This window comes from Plectropomus leopardus, chromosome 3 (genome assembly GCF_008729295.1).
Source record: "Plectropomus leopardus isolate mb chromosome 3, YSFRI_Pleo_2.0, whole genome shotgun sequence".
Classification (NCBI taxonomy): domain Eukaryota; kingdom Metazoa; phylum Chordata; class Actinopteri; order Perciformes; family Serranidae; genus Plectropomus; species Plectropomus leopardus.
Window position 1 is genome coordinate 35,425,491 of NC_056465.1, and position 22,384 is coordinate 35,447,874.

Below are 22,384 nucleotides of genomic sequence, written 5' to 3' on the forward strand. Positions count from 1 at the left end.
GGGGGAAAAAAAGCTAGGTGATACTGTATTTTAATATAAGCGCAATTACTTATTTAAAATTATGTTACAGAATAAAAATAACTTTTTAAGCACTTCTTCTGGTTAATTTCCTTTTTAAAAAACNGGGGGAAAAAAAGCTAGGTGATACTGTATTTTAATATAAGCGCAATTACTTATTTAAAATTATGTTACAGAATAAAAATAACTTTTTAAGCACTTCTTCTGGTTAATTTCCTTTTTAAAAAACAACAACATTTTTTTCATATATTTTAAAAAATATTCTGGTAATTTTCTTGCACTTTTTACTAATTTCTTGCTAATTTTTGTGTCATTTCTTCTTTAGTTGCTCATTACCTTCTTCTCACGCGTTTGAAAAATATCAGGCCAGTTTGCTCATGTTTCAGAGGGTTAGGTTTGAGGTTTTTATGTCTCTCTGTTTCGCCTCTCTTGTCCCTACAAACAGACAATAACTTTAGTTAAAATCTGGCTGTTTAGGTAACGCCATGGTGTTTAAGCCCTCTCCGTTTACTCCTGTGACTGCCGTCATTCTGGCTGAGATCTACAAAGAGGCGGGGGTGCCTGACGGGCTCTTCTGTGTGGTCCAAGGTGGAGCAGAGACCGGCACCTTGCTCTGCCAACACCCGCAGGTCGCCAAAGTGTCTTTCACCGGCAGCGTGCCAACAGGCAAAAAGGTACAGAGATCAGTACAGCGCAGTCAAGTATTTGTGCTTTGACGTAACTTTTAAACACCTGGATCGACGTCAGTTTTGGGCTGGAGTCAGTCACCTTTCAATAGCATTTAAACCTTTGAAACCTTAGAGATTGATCGTTTGATTGGCAAGAAATATGTAAAGGGTGAAAAGGAAATGATCAGAAATTTTACTTAAGGGGGGTATTATTACATATGATACAAAAATATAGGGAAAATTTTCCAGAAAACTTAATTTTTTAACTTATTTAATGAATTAATTGTTTTAAAAACGTTTTTCCAAAATAATTCCTTAAATTATTTTAAATTCTGTTTCAGAAAAATAAAAAAAAACATTTAAGCACCCTCTTGAAGTCTTTTTTGTTTGATTATTTTCAAGTAATTTTCTTGTAACTTTTTACAAACTTCTTACTAATGTTTCAGCCACTTCTTGTAAATTTACTTGTTGCCCTCTTCCCATGTTTTTGAAAAAAATCAAGTCAATTTGTTCATCTTTCAAAGGGTTAAAAACATGCTCGTTGGCTGATTTACAAGGCTTCAGTTGTGCATGTTGTTAGTGCGCTGTGTGTTCTCGGTTCAGGTCATGGAAATGTCTGCAAAGGGGGTGAAGCAGGTGACTCTGGAGCTCGGAGGGAAATCTCCCCTCCTGATCTTCAAAGACTGTGAGCTGGAAAACGCAGTGAAGGGAGCGCTCATGGCAAACTTCCTGACGCAGGGGCAGGTGAGGAAGTTCAGTATCATTTATGTGTCGTATGATGTCGAGCACATCGTGATCCAACACACTCTTTTTCACCTTAAAATCTCTGTCTGCACTGTGTAGGTTTGCTGCAACGGGACCAGAGTGTATGTGCAGAGAGAGATCATGCCCCAGTTCCTGGAAGAAGTGGTGAAGAGGACGAAGGCCATCCCTGTGGGCGACCCCCTGCAGGACGGCACCCGGATGGGAGCGCTGATCACCAAACCACAGCTGGAGAAAGTGCTGGGGTTTGTCAATCAGGCCAAGCAGCAGGTGTGTTAATATTCCTCCGATCGTCGGATCAGAGGAACATTTAATGATCCCGATGGGAAAACTGAGCAACTGCAGAGAGGCATTTATCTGAGAATCAGTCAGCTGTGACAGCACCACTGAGACTTTCACCAGACCTCAAAGCAGTCATCTGAAGTCTGATTATACTTATCATAGTTTTTGTTAAGTAGATTAATATATCTGATTTTTCCAGGGAGCCAGGGTGCTTTGTGGAGGAGAGCCTTTTGTCCCCAGTGACCCCAAATTGAAAGGGGGCTTCTTCATGTCACCTTGTGTACTTGGTAAGTCTTTTCTGTTTATTCACCAGGATGTCTTGATTTTCTTTTACATATTTTTGTACCAACTCCAGCTACTGATGATACACCATCACATCATCAAATAATCATAGTCAGTTTTTAAACCATCTATGTTAGGGATGTCATTCTCAAGAAAGCCTCGAGTACTTTTTTTTTTTCAAATTTGGCACAAACTGTCACTTTGACTCAATTATGAACCGATTACATGCTGGCAGACCCAAGTCAAAATCACTCTGACCCCGTCCATTGCAATCATGTAAACAATATTTCAGAAACAGTTGGAGGGAATTTCTTCAAATTTGGCACAACCATCCACTTAGAGATAACAATGAACTGAATAGATGTTGGTGGTTGAAGGTCAAGGTCAGTGTGACATTGCATCAGTCTCAGTCTCATGAGCATAATATCTGAAGAACACCTTGAGGGAACTTTTTCAAATTTAGCACAAACATTCACTTGGACGCAAAAATGAACTGATTAGATTTTCGTGGTCAAAGGTCAAAGTCACTGCAACCCTCATTCTCAGGAACATGTTATTTCAAAAATGCTTCGATGGAATTTTATTCAAAATTTGGCACAAACATCCACTTGACATCATCAGTAAAGTGACTGGATTTTAAAGGTCAAATGTCTCTGTCACTGTGACCTTGAATCTGGCTCATTCTCACGAAAACAATGTCTCAAGAAGACCTTGAGGGAGTTTCTCTGATTTAGCACAAACGTCCACTTGGACTCAAGAATGAAATTGAATAAAACACAACAGAATAACAAGTGACAGAAGTGTGGAAATCCATGTTGATTTTTTTATATATATATATATAAGACTATATTTTACATTTTGGACAAGTATGTTTAGCTGCCCGGCAAGTTTCATCACTGCGCTGCAGACAGCAACAGGTCTCTGTCGAGCTGTAAACAGATCGTATGAAAATTAACCAAAAGACCGACGTGTTTAACTGGTCTGAAATATTCTCTGTGGTTAACCGATTAATATACATGTTTTGTGCCCCAGTACGCACCACATTTTACATGCATTTCTTTCAGATAACTGCAGAGACGACATGACCTGTGTGAAGGAGGAGATTTTCGGCCCGGTCATGTCCGTGCTGCCTTTCGACACAGAGGAAGAAGTGATCAAGAGGGCCAACAACACGACCTATGGTTTGGCCTCTGGAGTCTTCACCAGGTCAGCAGAACACACTCATCATTACTCAGCAGTCTGTTGCACCTCCTGATCACAACGCTGACCGTTTGCTCTGGAAGATAATGAGGTTATTGCATTCCCCTGGCTGCAGTTCAGAGTTTTCACAAAGCGGCCAATAAAAACGCTGCAAAGTGGAATTTATTGCACAACTGTGGCTCTGTGGTCAAAGGGCAGAGGAATCAGCGTTTGAACCATGCGATCAAGTTGCACACAGAGCACTGATTCATTTTTGCGCTTTAAATCTGAAGTCTTTTCATTTCCTCTGCCTGCAGGGACATTGCTCGAGCCCATCGTGTGGCCGAGAACCTGGAGGCAGGGACCTGCTTCATCAACAACTACAATATCAGCCCTGTGGAAGTGCCGTTTGGAGGATACAAGAATTCAGGTAGAGTGTTAACCTTAAGGGCTCGCTTTAATATTACACACAGTCGTATGGCTCTGCACACAAAATTCACTTTTCAGAATCAAGCTTTAAAAAATATTATACATTAATATTATTTTCTACTTTCACTGAGTATGTTTTTAAACAAACATCAGTCCAAATCGTAAGTATTTATCTATTTATTTAAGAATTTAAACCCTTTAAACACCAGTTTTTTGTCACAATGCCACTATGTATTTAGATGGGAAAAAAAACACAAAAAATGAATTATTTTCAATATATTAAGTGCAAAGTAGATTTTTTTGTACTATTGCAGTGATTTGCAGCAACATTGATTGTGACATTGCACCTATTTGAAATAGCATTTATTTACTCCATATGCCAAATATGGTAAAAAAAATGTCATCAGGTGGAAAATAGTAAAAAATTCAAATTCAAAGGTTAAAGCCCAGAATGACACCCAGAAGTAATACAAGTCATGTTTTTCTGCTTTGATGGCTGTGGGATCAAAAACTGCAGTTTGAATGGGTTTCGGTGTATTTTAGAGTTATTGTAGGAGCTGAGCTGTAAATTCAGAGATTAAACAAAAATACACAGTCTTTTAGGCCACATGCATGATCACAGCCAAAATTTTCAACAAATGAAAAGTGCACCAAGTAGTCCCTCTGGGTTAAAATGATCAGACTCTCAACTTTTGCTTCTGTAAATGCAAAGGAAGTAACGTGTAGTTTTACACTTAATTGCTGTAAGTGACCTTTATCATCTTTACAGGATTAAAGTGGGGTAAAAAGAGGCTTAACATGATCTGTACTGTGCTTTGTCAGGCTTTGGCAGAGAGAACGGCCAGGTGACGATCGAGTACTACTCCCAGCTGAAGACTGTGGTCGTGGAAATGGGCGACGTCGACAGCCTCTTCTAGACTCCTCTCACCAAGTTTACACCGCTGTGCCACAACTGTGAATAAGACTTCTCCCTTCAGTCATGATCTATGCACCAGAATTAGCACTTTGCACGAAGGCTGCATCCACACTAATACATTTATATAAAATCCAAACATATTAGTGTGGATTTAGCCATCGTTTGCTTTATGCGTGTTTACTTGCAGATTTTTAGAGCCTGTAAGAAACCAAGAAGTAGACCTGTTCAAAATTCTCTACTTTCTTCACGCAACGAGTGAAACATCTTTAGCACTAACCAAGTAAATGATAAAATTTTGATCTGCTTATTAAAAAAAAAACAACATGCTGCTGTGAGTTTGTGTACGACCATGAGCCTTATTTAGAAATGCTGCGTGAAGTGAACTGTGCATCAGCATTAATCAGTCAGATTTTTATACTGAATGGTTAACTGACATGCGATTGGACATCTGACACCTTTTTATGAAAATAAAATGTTTTAGGCACAAAGTCTCTGTTCCTGTTGCTTCTGAGTAAAAGATAAATAAATATTAAATATTAATTACTACCTCGTCTGAAGTAACAACTGGCAAACACAGTAGTTCTAAGAATGTATAATAATCACATTTTTACAAAAATCCAATTGATTTTGCCAGTATGGTCATACAGTCTGCGACATTTCAGTACAATAACACAATCACCACCATACATTTCCAACTTTCAGTTGTACATTGTTTTTTGTTACATTTTTATTTAATCCTTTGTGATGATGCAGATGTACCAAACCACACACTTTCAGTGATAAAGAACCATTATCAGATTATATGATTATTATTTATAAACTATGATGTGAGTAGTATTGTTTTGTAAGCATACTGATTTTTAGAAATATATCAACATTTTTTTTAGCATGAACACATTAAATATTTGGGGGGATAGTCATTTGTGCTCATATTTAGTGATTGTAAGGAATGGAAATAGTGTATTCTATCTGTATCTTTATATCTATATGTATATATATCTATATATGCTTTTATTTTGACACTTTTTTAACATGACCCGGAAGTGCTTCCGGTTCCGGTTGACTGACTCATTTGAGCGTTTTGTTTGTTTGTAGCTGCTGGTTTGACGATGCAGGTATACGGACTTTCATGCCCAATTATTGCATTTCATCGTGTAATACGTTGTGATTTTACTTCTTAAGTACTTTAATTAAAGTTGTATCAGTATTCGCGCGTAAACGGTGTTTTTGTTCGATTATTCGAAGAGCTAACGGTAGCATAAACGTTAGCTGGCTAGTTTAGCTAACAGTGAGGTCGGTGATAGTAACGCGGGCTGTTTGGTTTGTGTCGCGTGTATTTGCAGTCTGTCGGGCTGATTTTTGTTATTTTGAACCTCAGCAGAGAGAGGAGAAGCAGCTGGAGGCGGCGGTGGAGTCTCTCATTTCTCGGGTGGCTCACGTTAAAAACGCTCTGCACAGTTTCATCTATAAGCTGGAAAATGAATACGAGCGATTAACGTGGTAAGTGATGCGATTTAATAAATAGTAGCTTAAAAATGAGCTTGCACAGTTGAATTTAAAGGGTGGATTTCTCGCTAAATACAAATCTGTGACTATGTAAATTATAATCAACACAACTCCTGAGGTCAAATGTATTTAAACAATATATAGAATCAGAATAAGGTTTTATTGCTAAGTACATTTACATATACAAAGAATTTGACTTAGTATTTTGGTGCAACACTTAAAGGAAGAATAAAATGTTGAATTATAACAATATTCTTTCATGTTCCTCATCTAAATGTACATATTTGGGTTTTAAGGATGTTTTTTTCCTAATGCCGTGTTGTGTGTTTTTCATCATTTAGGCCCTCTGTTTTGGACAACTTTGCTCTGCTGTCTGGTCAGCTGAACACTATTAACAAACTGCTCAAGAATGAAAAGACGCCGTCTTTTCGTAACCAGGTTATAATACCGCTGCTCCTGTCTCCAGACCGAGATGAAGATTTAGCGGTGAGTATCAAACCCACTGATGTGACTGCGTCTCTCCTGCGTTTTTTACGCAGTCCCTTAGACTACGGCCTCTGCTTGTCCCCCCTCAGAAACTCACAGAGCAGCGTGTCCCAGTGTTCAGCCATGAGATTGTACCAGACTACCTCCGGACGAAGCCCGATCCAGAGGTGGAGGAGCAGGAGAAACAGCTGAGTGCAGAGGCAGCACGAATCGGCCCAGAGGTGGCACAGGTCAGTCTGGACTGAGTGCTTTCTTACTTAAAGATATTAAATAGATAGTTTGGATATTTTATAGAAGGGTTGTATGAGGCACTTATCCAGAGTCAGAGGCAGGCTGGAGTACTGACACGGAAGTTAAGAAATATACAGCTGTGGATGGGCTCAGCAACAAAACATTTGGCCACCTAAAAAAATCAGTACAAATGTACACAATATTTTCAATATTTTCACCACTTTAGCTTGCCTTTAGACAGCTCTTTATGACAGTGAAGCTGTTATTGGTGTCAGTTACCCCATAAATTCTCTCTGCAGAGATGTTTTACAGTGTTAATCCAGATTTACCAAAAGCACATAATAACACAAAATAAGTAACTGAGCGAGGCATCAGTAGATCAACAGCTCCAGTGTTCTGTGAGGTAAAATGACTGTTTTTGTCAGAGCTCTGAATTGGGCACTGATAAAGGCTGCAGCCAGAACGAGCCTCCTAAATATAGCATACTCTTAAACTGATATTTAAGAGGTTTTTAAGCTCTCATCACTGTTGCCTTTATCATGCAAGACAGCCAATAACAAATGGAACGGTACGAGTTATCATGTTAAATTTTAGATGTGTTGATTAAATGAAACGTCAGCTTCATGCATTAAGTAACATGCATGAAAAACGTTCTGTGACGTGTTCTCTGTCTGCGAGGGCAGAGACTGCAGCCGCTGATAGACAGGCTTCCAGTCTGTGTCAGTCGTTGCTGTGGAAACGTTTGAGCTTCAATTACAATCAATTACAAGTAACACCTTAATACAGTTATTAAAAAAGTTTGTTTATTTTCTTTCGTCAGCATTTGGGAAAAAAATTAGAGCGTCATGTCTGTATTGCTATGAATTGCGGGAAATTAAATTTTGAACTCTGGTGGAGTCTGAACCCTGAACAGACTCTTTGGAAGTCTGTTCTGAAAGGCGGCTGAAGGCCCTTTGTAGATTTGGTGAATTGTGGATATGGACAGCCCTCAGCACTCGCAGACTTCGTGTAAATGCACCCGAAAAGTCTGCAAATGAAGCGAAATCCAGTGATTTGGATTCAGCCATAATCTCCATTATTAGATGGGCTTGACCTCTGCATGCACCGCAACTTTTCCTCAGTATGGATGTTTTAAATGCAGCTTCATTTGCCAGGCAAGTACATAAAATCATTCAAACTTCTCGTGCTCATTTGTTTAATGCCACACTAATTAAAATGTGCTTCATCTATAGTATCGCCTAATAACACTTCAATAGATGTTTGACTGAAGTGTAATATTTTCAGAATGATAAAACTATTCATTTAGCTGTGGGAATATTATTTACATAACCTTTGAAATGAGCCACAATTTAAATGTGTCACAGTTTCTCTCTGACGCTTTAAAACAAAAAGCACATACACACCTGACTGTAGGTGAAACAGAAACACTGATGCTGGATCAGTGCTTCATACAACCCCAAATTAGAAACATGTTTTTTCTTACATTGCTTACAGCTGTAGAGCGTTTGACACTGTTCAAACCCTCCTGGTTGTATTTTTGTTATTGACAGAAACAGATCCAGACGCTGAATAAACTTTGTTCCAATCTGCTGGAGAAGCTCAACAATCCTCGTGACGACAGAGATGCAGAAAGTGCAGGTTTGTAGCACTTTGACTGTCCAGGTAATTCATCTGAACTCTCTATACATATAAATATGTGGACACTTATGAGTTTTGTTTTTTTTCCCAGCAATACGACAGAACAAACCATCGTTCAACCCCGCCGACACAAACGCATTAGTTGGAGCGGTTGCTTTTGGAAAGGGGCTCTCCAAATGCAGGCCTCCAGGTCCAGTGGCCCCTGGACACCCAGGACAAGGGCCCATGATGAGTGGAGGGCCAACCTTACAGCAGGTCACCATTGGTGGCAGTTCAAGCCAACAGGCAGGTTTGGGAGGACCTGTGGCTCCACAGCAGCAGGGGCAGCCAGGTAGGAGACCTGGAGAGCTGGGTTAGTATTTCACCTGACGACACTGACTGTTCATCACTGTTCACATCACACAGCAACACACGATGGCTCACTACAGGAAATGTGGACTTATGTAAAACTCTAGCTGCTCTTAATCTCCCTGTGCATGTATGTAATTGAGTCTGAGGTGCAGAGGGTTTTACATTGAAGGGCGGGTCCATCTGCGTTCCTTTACAGCAGTGAGACTCATATTACGGCACATGGGACAAATCTGACCTGTGACAGGGCGCTGCGCAGCCCGCTGACTGTCGGGTAATGCCTGATCCCAAGAGCTGTGACAAGCAAAATAAAAACGGAAACAGGATACTGATATGTCAGTATAGATTAATGCAAATAAAAAGAACAAAAGCAGTAAAACTGTAAAATAAAAGTAAATTAAATTAAACATGCATAAATAAATAATAAAAATTAAATTAAAAAAAGATGACGTCACGTAAAAACAAGACTTACAGATTTTCACACTGGGGATTTTTCTTTGTACTCTCAATGTAAATAAGGTGTCTAAGGGTAGAAAAAAAGCATCAAAACAGCTTGCTAATAAAAAAAAAAAAGCAAGACACAATCAAAGTGTCTCAGTGGAAAAAAAAAATTGCTTGTCCTTCTGTGATCTGCATTTTACAATCAACAAGTGTTGAATTTGTTCAAAAAAACTGTCATCTTTGTCATCTAAAAAACCAACATATATTGAAGAATAGCTTATTATTAACTTATAATATATATAATATATAATATAACTTTCTAACAAGCCCTAAAATCAGAAAAATCAGTAATTTCAACAAACAACAAAAAATGGTGGTAATAGCTCATATCCTGCTGATGAACCAAAATCACCACTGGGAACATTTATTCACCACAGCAGCCCAGTGTCAGGGTTCACATGGATCCCTAAAATTTCTTAAAAATTATTGGATTAATTATTCTGAAATTAAGACCTGAATTGGTATTAAAATGTCTCAGACATGAAAAATGGGATTTTATATTTTATATTTCTGACTATGCATTGTAACATCTAAAAATAACTGCTAATAACTTTAATTTATTAATAATATTATTATTATTATTATTGGTATTATGACTACTACTACTACTACTACTAGTAGTAGTAGTAGTAGTAGTAGTAGTAGTAGTAGTAGAAGAAGTATTTTAAATATATCAAATCTGCCCAAATTCCCCTTGTATGAACATCAAGAAAACAAACAGTAAATATTTGGCAAAATTGTCTCTAATCAATTAATGGTCAGTTTTGCTTGTCATAAATTGGTCTTAAATTTTATTCCCGGTGGCGATAACACACACAGTCCTTAAAAGAAGAGTTGATTCAGTCACAAAGTGGCACTTTTTGCACGAGCACACGAGGAGCACGACTGAGACGCTTCAGGATGATATAAGAGCCCAAAAAACCATAAAGGATCAGCCCTTTAAATGCTGATGCATATGGAGCTGTTGAACCATAATCATTTGTGGGGAAATTCACAATACGAAATGGACGTGCCCTTTAAGGTTTCGTTTGAAAGAATTGAATAAATACAGAATAGAGATTAAATGATATCAATGATTACACTTTATCGGAAGATCAGAGTAGATCGATCTAACGAATGTTTTACACGTCCGGGAAAATGTTTGATTTCTTTATGAAATGTCGATGCTGTTGGACACTGTTTGACTTCACCTAAAGTGTTTTTTTTTTTTTTGTTTTTAATATTGACTGAGGATTCCTGAGGAGTCCACGCGTAAATCACTGTAACCAAACATTAATTATCTCTTTTTCTTTTCTTCGGCAGGAAAAATGCCAAGCAGCATCAAGACAAACATCAAATCTGCATCAGGTTCAATGCACCCGTATAACAGATGAGCTCTTTTTTTTTATTTCTTCACCCAACATTTGTTACATTTCAGAGACTCTTACAGTAACGACAACATCTGTAATACCTCACATCTGAGTTCAAACACAGCGTTTTTATAGAATGGACCAACTTCCACAAAGTTAATACTCTGTTCTCTCTGAAGCTGTTTCACTGACGTTTTCGTAAAATCATCCGAAATATTAAATGCAAATATCATTTTGAACACTCATCATCTGAGCCTCAGTGTTTGAGCCACTAGATGGCAGTATGTCATCATTCATTGGATCATACCAGAACTGTACTGTTGACTCTTTTTCAATAAAACTTGTAAAAATAACTACTTGGTTGTGTAATGGATACATTTCAATCAGGATTTTATTTTTATTCTGTTTGTGTAAAGCAATCATTCTGAAACATTCATTTCGGTCTTTTTAAAACCCCAAACAAGTAAACAGTGTTACAGTGCTTTGCCCAGTAGTTTATTGTCACAGTCGGGTGGCGTTTCAGCTCCGAATTGTCAGATCTGTAACCGTGTAATCGAACATCAGTCGTGTCGCTTGTCTTGACGTGAACGGGACGTCCACCCTTCAAATGAGCATCCCCACATTTCAGACATGCACCATGATCTGATGTCTGCTCTGCGTTTCTTCTTCTCTTGCTTCTCTTTGCCCATTTTGCTGCAGCACCAAAGGTGAGAGTAATGAGGGCGGACGTTGCTCCGTGTGGCCTGATAATGTCAAAGTGTTTAAGGGGCCAAATGAGGAAGTATCGGTGCTGACGTGCGAGGGGGGCCTCTCTCCACGCCGGCTCTCTCTGTCCACTCCAATCCCTGTCCCGCTGCACAGCACAGTGACCGTGCTGCTGTCACAGCATGCGGGCCCATGGCTGACCTACATACACCCTCTGTCCCCAAACAGGCAGACGTCTCGCTGTGTCAGCCGCCGCGGTCAGACGCTCTGCTGAGACAGCTCAAAGCTGCACAAGGTCACACTCGCGTCCACAGATGAGGTCTAAATTATAAACAAAGAGCGAACAGGCAGCATCCTGCAAACCTCACCAAACACAGAGGTTGAACTGAGTTTACTGACAAACTTTTACTCAAAGGACTTTACAGTTTTTGCATTTTTTTTTTTACTGTTTGCTGCAAACCTCACCGGACAATCCTAATTTAAACTGCTCATCGACACAAAATCTTTGATTTCTGAAGATTTTTCTACTTTAACTCTTTGAAACCTGGATCAAAACCAGTGTCCTTGTGCTGCTTTGAGATTCACAAGTATTACACCCTTTGAGACCTGATCAGATTGACTTGATATTTTTCAAAAACACAAGAAGAAAAATGTACCCAAAATTGTAAAAAAAAAAATGTATGTGGAGAGGAAAAAAAACAAAAAGAAGAAAATGAATTAACTAATTCTGCAACATTATTATAAATATATATTTATAGAAATAGTATTCTGAAATTTCCCCTAACTTAAAAAAATAATCATTTCTAATTTCTTGCAATTTTAGGGACTTTTCTTGCCAAGTTGCTTATTGCCTTTCCCCCCAATGTTTTAAAAAAAAAATCACTCAGGGTTTAAAGGTTTTATACCTGTGAAAAGCTAAATGCAGCACACAAACATTAATGTCAATCAAGGTTTCAGAGGGTTAAAACCTTTGACACCTGAGCAAAGTGATTCATTCAAAAACACGGAAAAGGAAATGAGCAACTTGGAAGAAAATTGTAGATTTAGAGTAATTTTATTTTGGAAAAAAAGGAAAAAAACTAAGGTAAAACTAAAATTAAAATGATCACAATCACATTTTTAAAATTATGTTACAAAAATTTGAATTTTTAAGCATTATTCATTCATTTATTTATTTATACACATCGTCAGGTAATTTTCTGAAAGTCAATTTACTCTTCTACTTCGTTTTAAAGGTTAAAAGGCAGCTGGTGGTTTCCAATTTAAAAATTAACTCAGAGATTTTAGACTAAAGTGAGTGATGTAATCCATCACACTAAAATGTATAACGCTGCTCTGCCTTCCTGTGGAAATAATGAAATTAGCCAGATATCACGCTCACTTTGTACAATCACAGTTTCCAGTTTCAAGTGGAAAAATATATTTTCTACGAAATATTTAAGGTAAGTAAAGCTATTGGCTAAATCAATATATATATATATATATATATGTATAAGGTGGATTAGTTGTTACAATTTTAATTTTTTTTCTCCAACAGGAACAAGCTGCGATCACCGGAGTCCCTCTGCACGGTCCTGGTTTGGTCCTCTTGAGGAGCCGGCGTCGTTCAGAGAGCAGGTCTATGAGGAAAAAACACGTTTTGAGGTAAGAAAGAATTTTCTTTTTCACTTAATGTATGTAACAGCATCACCTGCTTTGTGGATAAACTCATCAAACTTTAATCATGTTTATTATTCGTGCTAATGATTTATCAAGTAACAAGAAAACTACCTGAAAATAATGCAACCATCTTACTCAATGAAAATGTATGCTCTCAAAAATGATGAAGGTACAATTTGATCTTGCATTTTTATTTTTTAAAAAGCAGAGCAGGAACTCATGAGTGCATTTTGGGAACGATGCACTCTGCAGTGCAAAAATTAGCTGCCGTTATCACACACAAATATTCAAGACTTGTATCGATTAAGATAATATTTGATATTTCGGTCGTGCTAAATCTTAAATAATAGCCTTTTTTTTCTTGGAGTCGGATTTTGACATGTCACAGTAGAAAATCACAGGCCTAAATACTGAAATGAATGACGGCCGAATTCCATTTAGCTGCTTCAGTTTCAGGGTTTCTGGTGCTGTTCGTGCAGACTCACTGCTCGCTCGAACAAAACCTTTGTTAATGTCGTTAGTGACACCTGTGCCTTTTCTGCTCTGACGTGTCAAAATGTCTGCGGTGGGACATTTGGCCTCTCAGCTGGAGTCAGAGTTACAGAACTCATACAGTGAGCGTGTTGCATGTGTGGCATTTTCATCGTTTATAGTGTTTTCGAGTGTGTTGTTGTTACTGAAATGATAAAATCCGACTAAATTCAGTCTTTGTGTGTTTGGGTGATATCACGTCATGCTGTGTGCTCGTCATAGCATTTCACTTGAGGTAATTTTGACCCAAAAAATGTAACTTACGGTCCACATATTAGCTTTTTTCTGCAGCTTCAAACTGCATTTACAAGCTACAAGGTACAAGATAGATTTGTTATTTATTTTTTTGTTAAAAATCGTCCCTAATTCCTGCTACATCTTAGTTTAGTGGTAATTTCATGGTAGCTCATTAAGAATTTACTATTTACAAGCACCAGAATGAACTTTCACACTCAGCAAATACTGCTGCATGAATATTATGTTATTAGATCTGATATTTGTTAAATAAATCACCGTCTCACACTTCGTAAGAGTTCCTGCCTTGTGAGCAATTTACGACTGAGATTTAAGAATTACAGGTGAAAAAGATAAAAGTTTGTACTTCATTTGTTTTTTTTATGTTCTGCTTTTTTTGCAAAATAGGCCACCTTGTCTTTGCTAATATGTTGGATTCGTGTTAATGTGAAAAAAATAACCTTTTTTTTTTTTTTTTACATTTTTATTAAACTACCAAACTATAACAAACAAAGTGTGAACAAAAAGCTGGTGAAAAGCGTCTGAGTGCAGCACAACAAATCTGATGTTGATCCAGGGCTCAAAGTGTTAAACTGTAAATAGAGTGCAATATTTAAATGTTTTATTATTTTTTAGGTTTTCTGTAAGTTCTGTTGAAAGTTACAAAGTTTCAACAAATATCGGGAAAACTCATCTCCGATGCAACGTTCACAGAAACAATCAGCTCAAAATTCATCATAATTGCTCATCTTAACACAAACCACCCGCAGTTTGGCATTTGGGTTATTTGTGTAGTTATCAGTTGTTCTCTACTGTTATTGTTAAAATAATAATATAAAATATCCCAAAAATATGTCTTCAGTCTACTCAGTGATAGTAAAGAAGTCCCTGCAGGCAAAAGTTTGGGAACCACACAAATACTGTTTGTTAAAGTCAGATTTGTTTTTAGGTTTTCTGTAAGTTCTGTGACAGAATTTCTATATTTTTTTACTTGTCTGTTACTCAGTTTGACTATAAGAGAGTTTGAGTTTTTTAAAGCCTTTATCTCGCTGCTTGCTGCCTCTGACAGACTCCAGTCAGACCATGAGGGGTCAGCAGCGTCTCACTGTCGGGAGGCAGGAGACCTGAAACAGGCTCATTCTGTTAAAAAAACTCCTTCTGTTTTGACTATTAATTCAAATATTAATTTGAATCCATAAATTGAGATTGTGTAAAGTAAAGAGAGACGTTAGAGTCACACCCAGTGAGTTTAATCCGAGTCTGAGCCGCGCTGTACATTCTGGATAATGGAAAACTCAATATGACAGCTGCCTCCGAAATTACAATATACAGTCTATAGCATGGTACACAGAGCAGGGGGAACCGGGCTTTTTTTTTTTATCTGACGTAAATCCATCCTGACAACACAATCAGCATTGCTATCTTGTGAAAGGACAGGATTTCCCTCTAAAGCGACACACTGCGGTGACCAAACGTGTCAAATGACTTCATGTCCAGAAAACATTTAAGAGGATGAAAACACAGAGACAAACTCGAAACAAATTAGCCCACAGCCGCATGAGAATCCACTTTTGTTGTGGGACGTGAGTGCGATAATTATTGCAACAGCAGTGTATCTGAATGTCCTTGATCATCAGCGCAAAAAAAATATTGTTTTGTTTCATTTTTGATTCGTGTTTTGGAGAGATAACTTTCTCGTTTCTTTAATAAGAGCCTCTCCTGGCACACTTTTAAAGGTTTTTTTTTTTTTTTTACACCCCTATAATTGAAGAAGACGATAAGGTCCATATCTCGCTCATTATGGAAGCTTTAGGCAAATATAAAGAACCAGTTTACAGCCTTAAACTCCCACACCCCAAAATGCTCAAAATTCACTGCAGATTTTAATTCAAATGCTCCACGGTTGAAATAACTTGAAAGGCTCCGATGACGCACGCTGATCTGTGAAATCTTTTCCAAATGTCTTCTTTATGAAAGTTGGGATCAGAGGAATTCATTAAAGATCTGTGGGTGGCATCGGCTACACGAAGCTTTGCAGCGGCAACTCTGTGCCAAACTGAACCGTTTCCAAATCTGAAATCTGCAACACTGACTCAAACACACCCACAGTCACTAATTACTTGACCCTATTCCTGCACAACCTTTTGTTTTTGGGAGATCTAAAGACTTGTTTCATTATATTAACCCTTTGAAACCTGCATCAGCATCACTTTTCTGTTGCTGTGCTCAGACACATTCACAAGTATTGAAATCTTCTTTATTTTGGAAACATTGAAATGAGGCGTTGAGCAACTTGGCAAGAACTGTTCTGCAAATAGCAAGAAATCAATATATTTGGAAAATTATTTTTTTAATTATTGTTTTTTTTAAATGTCAAAAAAACTATATCTAATGTAATGTAATTTTGTAACATTAACCTTATATAAAACAAGGGGAGATACATTTTACCAGGTTATAGCAAAGCGGCTATTTTAGTTCCTGGGCAGGTAAATGGAAAAATAAATTAATGACCGAATTTAATTTAAAAAATCAGTTCATAAAACTTTACAAATGTTATTTTTCCCATGTCCCACCCACCTTAATCATGAAAAATCGCTATTTTTGTGCAAAAATGTATAATTATCATTAATTTTTTAAAAGAATATTTTTGATTCTTAAGAATTTTTCTTTCACGTCAATTCTTTTCTTTTCTCACTTTCTTTTATTTCTTTTTTTCTAATTTTCAGGCAATTTTTTGTTTTTATTTTTTTACAATTTTGCACATTTTTGGGCGATTTTTCCAAAAGTTGCTCATTGCCTTTTTTGTAATATTTCTGAAAGACATCAAGCCACTTCGCTCAGGTCTCAAAGGGTTAATGCACAGGGTTTCCTTGACACAAAGCCTCTCCATTAAGTCGTGCCCTCAGACCGTAGACCTTGCCTCGTCTGCTTCAGTGGCCCTCCCCTCAGGCGCGTGTGTGTATCCTCGGTGTGTGTGTGTGTGTGTGTGTGTGTGTGTGTGTGTGTGTGTGTGTATCATGCTGGCAGGCGTTGACATAACTGATGCACATTATGCGTGTGTATGAGGCGGGCCTCTTGATGAGTCTTGTTATGGTCATTGATATAATGTGAGCGCTGAGCTCCTCCGTGTGTTGATCTGGTTGAGGCTGATTGATCTGAAACTTCAGTGACGAGAACGATCAGATGAAGAAAACAACCGAGGAGGTCGAAGACAACAGAGGAGCTTTTTGTTTCTGTCCGCGGCTTTGATTTTTTCCCTCACGTCAGAGTGATTTATTTTTTTATTTTTTTGCCCAAACTGATTTTTTTTTATCAGCAATTTGCAGATTTAAAATCCAGACAAGGCTTAAACTTATTTTTGTCGCCTATATATTTTATTTAGTTTTAAGTCTGGAAATATGAACTGTGATTTTGTTCTCTTTTATAACTTAATAAGTCAGAAAAATCAGTTTTTCAGTTGATCAGCATTTTGCAAATTTAAAAAATCCAGACAAGGCATAAAATACTTTGAGATACCTTTTTGGGTGTCTCTTTTCTTTTTCTTTCTTTCTTTCTTTCTTTCTTTCTTTCTTTCTTTCTTTCTCTCTGTTTGTGTGTTTGTTTCTTTTATTTTTTACTTTTGAAATAGAAACAGCGATGTTGTCCTTTTTCATAATTTAATAAGTCAGAAAAATCTATTTTTCAGTGGAGGTAGTTCTTTTTGAAAGTCTGTAATTCCTTTTTTTTTTTTTAAATAATTAATTTTTGGTTTGACAGTGTGACGGTACCACCAGGTGAAAATTTAAAGGCAGGTGTAACGACATAAACAGACATTAACAGATGTATTTCGCAGATGTTTTGATTTGAGGAACAGATTTTTTTGGCTCTTTCAGTCAATTATTTACATGAATTAGAAACTCAGTCATATAAACACAAGAAAAAATTCTCCTCTGATCCAGCTGCCACCTTATCCTGGTGGCCTGTGGTCCTGGAGATCTGTTGTTCGGGGCAAAAAGCTCCTGTTTTGAGTTTTTCAAGGCAAAATGCTCCCAGGGTAGCAGCCAGACTGAAAACGGTTCAACAAGACCTCAATATTGAGGCAAATTTGGACCTGGAATACGTCACCTGGTACAGGGACACTGCCTAAAAGCACTCCTGTTAGAGGCCAAAAGGCCACAGATAAAACAGCGACCATTCTCCAAAAAACACCCACTTTTAGTGCATAAAATTCCACTAGAAAAACAGCCATGGGTCATTAAACAACAGCTGTGTTTTGGGGGCTACAAAGCTGCAGGAAAAAGGATGACTGGTCCAAAAAAACCCTCACATTTGGTTTCACAATGCTGCAGGGAGAAAAGCACCGGACCACAAAAAAACACCTACGTTTGATGCCTAAGAAGCTGCAAAAAAACTCAGAACTGCCTCGCTGAACCACCGTTGTTTCTGATGTTGTTTTGGTCGAACAGTAGCCGCAGCTCGGCAGATGTCTCACCTCGGTGACATTTCAGCCAAAGTTCTCACACTCAGCTGACGCCCGCTCCCATAAAAAAGAGCTCTCCTAAAAGCCACGATCACAAAAATGCTGTTAAAGTACAAGTTTATTTCATTTAGATGCCTAAAAAAAACAGTACCCAGTTTAAACCAAAACATCAAGGCAAATTTTGACTTGCAAATCTTCAGATCAGTGATTTCTGGGAATGCTTTGCACTTGTAGTAGATCTAAAATAACACCTGCCATGTGATTATTATTCCTTTTAAAATGGATATTAGCCAGTTAAATTTTAGAGTGAGTGACCTTTAACAAGATATCATAAAAAGATAACACTGTTTATTTTTTAAAGTACGTTTAATTTTTTACTCCTCACCTGTGTGAGCCACACATGTGTTAATGGAGAAAAGACTCTGTTTTTGTTTCTGACTGAATTTGCATCTTCTCACTGTGTAAAAACGGATAACGATCAGTATCGTCTCCTTAAAAACCTGCGTGGCATTGGTCACGGCAGCACGTTATGCAGCCCGTTTGTTTGAGGAATCAGAAATTCAAAAGAAAGCAGAGTGATTTTTCTCCGAATGGGATTTACACCTTTTCACCGTGTAATGACTGAATCAGCCTCACAATGCCTTTTGGTTCGTGGGAGCGCACGAATAAATTAAAGACGTCCGGCACTTCTTGCCTTTCATGCCTCAAACAGTGGCCCCTTTGATAGAAACAAGGAGGCTCCTCCATGTAATTACACTTGATCATGTTTGCATATGTCACTCCCACAGTCTCTGTCACGCTCTCTGATTTTGGACGCTCCTGGGAACCTCGTCCTAATCCACAAGTTAATGTTTCAGCCCTTTTTTCTCTCGCTCTCGCAGGGACGGATGAATCGGAGGAGCAGAATCAGACATCCTGTCTGGTTTATCTGGAGGAGAGAGATAAGTGCGGATCCGCCTCTTTCAGGGGACGCGCATTAACCATGCCTCCGAGGGACCTGGGTGAGGGTAAGAGAGGGAGAGGGGGGAGGCGGGGGGTGTCTGTCTGCCGGGAGCGCACAGCTTTCACTCACTTCAAAAACTGTGAAAATGTCCCCTTCACACCCTCGGCAGCTCGGCCGAGCTCCGGCGCTATGTTGGTGATAAAATGCCTGCGTGCAGCAGCGTAGTTGGAAGTGAGACGTGCAATGTTACCCAAAAGGTGTTGGACTGACAAGTCTACAACGTGTAAACGTGTATCCTACAGTGACTCCTGACCCTGACCCTGTTAGAAAAGTCTCGAGGAGAAAACAAGTTTAGGACGAAACTCAGCCGTGCATTCGTGGGAAAACTGACATGAAAAAAAAAAGACAAAACTGCAATTTATGCAACAAAAGAAACTATTTATTTGGGATACGCATTGCCAGTACAAATTAAGAGACCATAAAACCTACACTTTCAGCTATTTTTTCTCCACAGAAAACTGAATTGGAATTAAAAAGACAATAGTTTTCCATTTGATACCTTTTTTTTCTTTCTTTTTTTTTTTTTTTTTTTACATACGCAGAGATCTTAAAAGTTAAAACCTGTCAAGAAAAAGGCTCCACGATTTCACTCTGAAATCCTTATAAAAAAGAAGTTAACATTCAAAACACTGCAGTACGTTATTTTATTGAAGAACAAAAAGACATGCAACAAATAAAACATTTTATGTTTTACAAATTCTCTTTTCATGTCTCTTTTCCTTTTATATTCAAAAAAACTAAAAAGCATCATTACATGAAGCTTCGATAATATTTGACAGGCAATGTGAAAAGTAGAGTTAAGCCTTTTTTTTCTTTTTTTTATTTCCGAGGGGTGCGAAAACAATCCTTGTGTTTGCCTTGCATGGCCGGTGCTGTCAATTCACTCCAATGACTTGAGAAGACTCGACTGAGGCCGGTTCTGTGCATCGACGCCGCTCGGCCCCTCGGCTGTAATACTGAGCAGGTGGGCCGAGGGGGAGCCGCTCCGAATGATCCAAATGAGTTTGTTTTCGCGCCATGGTTGACCTCCAGACAGTAGCGCTGAAACATCCATTATTTCATACATGTGTAATAAATACAAACACACTGACGACTGTTAAAAAAATACCTGCGTTTTTCAGGCCGCATGACTGCTTGGGATCTCGGGGCTGAATTTGCGTAAGGGTTCATTTGAGCTAAAAACAAAGCCGGAGGGCGATGTTAACGCTAACTTTTCACGTCACCTTCATTCGAACAGTAGCCATCTTGGGGGCAGGTGTGTTTTCGGTTATCTGAATACAAAATAATAATAATGATTTCACCTTAAATCCAACAAAAACTCGATCAGGCTGCGTTAAAATGGCTACAGTCCAAATTCAAAGATGCAAAAAAAAAGTAAAGGTGCATATCTACATACTGTATATAGAGCATTCTTGGGCTAATTCACGTATAATGGTAGCATAAAAAACAGTCTGATAGCAAAGCAAAATAATATCAAATTAAAACCAAAAAAAGGAAGTTATTCACAAAATGGAGACATAAAAATATATCCAAACATTATCTGGATTTGTGTGCCATCAGGGTATTTGTTTCCGTTTTAAAGTATATAAACACTTCTGTATTCCAACTGCATTTTTTTGGCTTTGAATACAGAGTACTGGAGCATTTTGAGACGCTCTCTAGTACCGTAGTTTGTAAAATCCTACGAAAAAGAGGAAAAAAGAAAATGTCGATAAAGCTGATCCCAATGTAGAGGATAAAAATTCTGCCATTTTTTGGTATCAAAGTATGTAAATGCTGAGATCTCATGAGGACTACTGTAATCATGTGTACATGTTAGACCGTATACTATACTGCACATACAACAAAGGTCACAAATTCTAATTTCACATTTTGGATCGCTGATGAATGTAGTGTTTTCATTTTTAAACCAAAAGTGAAGGAACTCTTAGATACCGAAAATACAAACACTGCAGTTCGTAATGTTAACACGAGTTATGCGATAAGTAAGACAGTTTTTCAGCACCTAATATGTATGGAGTCATATTTGTGCCAAAATCCTGAGCGTGCTATGAGAAATTTTGAAAGGGATTTTTTTGTGTGCACACAAAGAACCTGTAAAGAAAGAATCATTTAATTTGAGCGAACTCAAAACTCACAAAATGTCTCGTTGCACGCTCAACATTATGACAAAACTAGAATTGCAGAATATGGAGTTAAACGTGTGCCACAGTCCTGAGCCTGCAGTGGGATATTTTGAAATGTATTTTTTGCTTGCAAAAAGAAAAGAAATTCTTATCATGTAAAGAATAATTTAATTTTTGGCAAACACAAAAGGCCAATGTGTGCGTAAAATGTCCCATTGTGGTCTCACGATTATGACACGAGTAAAATTTTAAAATACAGTTATATTTGTGCCGCAATCTTGAGCGTGCAATGAGATATTTTCAGCACAGAAAGTTGTTTATTGAATATTTGTAAAGAAATTCTTCTCATGTAAAAAATAATATAATTTTGTGCAAACACAAAAATCTAAATTGTGCACAAAATGTTTCATCACGGTTTTAGGATTATGTTACAAATATTATTCCAAAATATGAAGTTATATTAATGCCAAAATACTGAGCTTGCAATGGGATATTTTGGAACTGATTTCTTTGTTTTTACACAATGTACATGTGAAGAAGTTTTATTGTGTCAAGAATAGTTTAATTTTCGGCAAACGCAAAAATTTGATTAGAGCGCAAAACGTCCCATTGTGGTCTCAGGATTATGTCACAAATAAAAATATAGTTATTTTCTGCGCTCAAAATGTCCCATTGCATGTTCAGAATTGTGGCAAAAATCTAACTTTTTATGAGCACACAAAGTATATGTAGAGAATCGTGTCAAGAATACTGAAATTTGAACGAAGACAAAAATCGAATTGTAATGCAAAATGTCCCTTTACAGCATTATGACGCAAATATAATAAAAAATTATAACAATATAATATAATAATAATCAAATAGTTATATTTGTGCCACAATCATGAGTGTGCACTGGGACTGAAAATATTTTTTTGAGCACAACCAAAACTACATAAAAAGAGATTCTTATTGTGAAAATAATTATTTAATTTGAGCAAACACAAAAAAATTTTAATTAAATTGTTCAATTGCTTTTTCAGTCTTATGACACAAATACAAATCCAAAATACAGAGTTATATTTGTGCCACT

The 22,384-nt window shown here is 37.6% G+C and overlaps 2 protein-coding genes across 3 annotated transcripts; both read left to right on the plus strand.

The window, feature by feature from the left end:
• The first annotated feature begins 395 nt into the window (after positions 1-395).
• LOC121941337 (4-trimethylaminobutyraldehyde dehydrogenase) lies at positions 396-5,024 on the plus strand. Its single transcript, XM_042484115.1, has 8 exons — positions 396-407; positions 477-692; positions 1,290-1,430; positions 1,530-1,718; positions 1,930-2,017; positions 3,077-3,218; positions 3,509-3,621; positions 4,443-5,024. The coding sequence occupies exons 1-8, from the start codon at positions 396-398 to the stop codon at positions 4,535-4,537; spliced, it is 996 nt and encodes a 331-aa protein (XP_042340049.1). The 3' UTR covers positions 4,538-5,024.
• Positions 5,025-5,585: 561 nt separating this feature from the next.
• Positions 5,586-10,948, plus strand: med8 (mediator complex subunit 8). Of its 2 annotated transcripts, none has more exons than XM_042481310.1 (7): positions 5,586-5,651; positions 5,915-6,036; positions 6,384-6,528; positions 6,618-6,758; positions 8,310-8,397; positions 8,489-8,749; positions 10,549-10,948. In XM_042481310.1, exons 1-7 carry the CDS (start codon positions 5,646-5,648, stop codon positions 10,617-10,619), a joined length of 834 nt encoding a protein of 277 aa, XP_042337244.1. In that variant the 5' UTR covers positions 5,586-5,645; the 3' UTR covers positions 10,620-10,948. The 2 variants fall into 2 exon arrangements, with proteins under 2 accessions (XP_042337244.1, XP_042337251.1); XM_042481317.1 differs by having other exon boundaries at positions 8,489-8,728.
• The last annotated feature ends 11,436 nt before the right edge of the window (positions 10,949-22,384 follow it).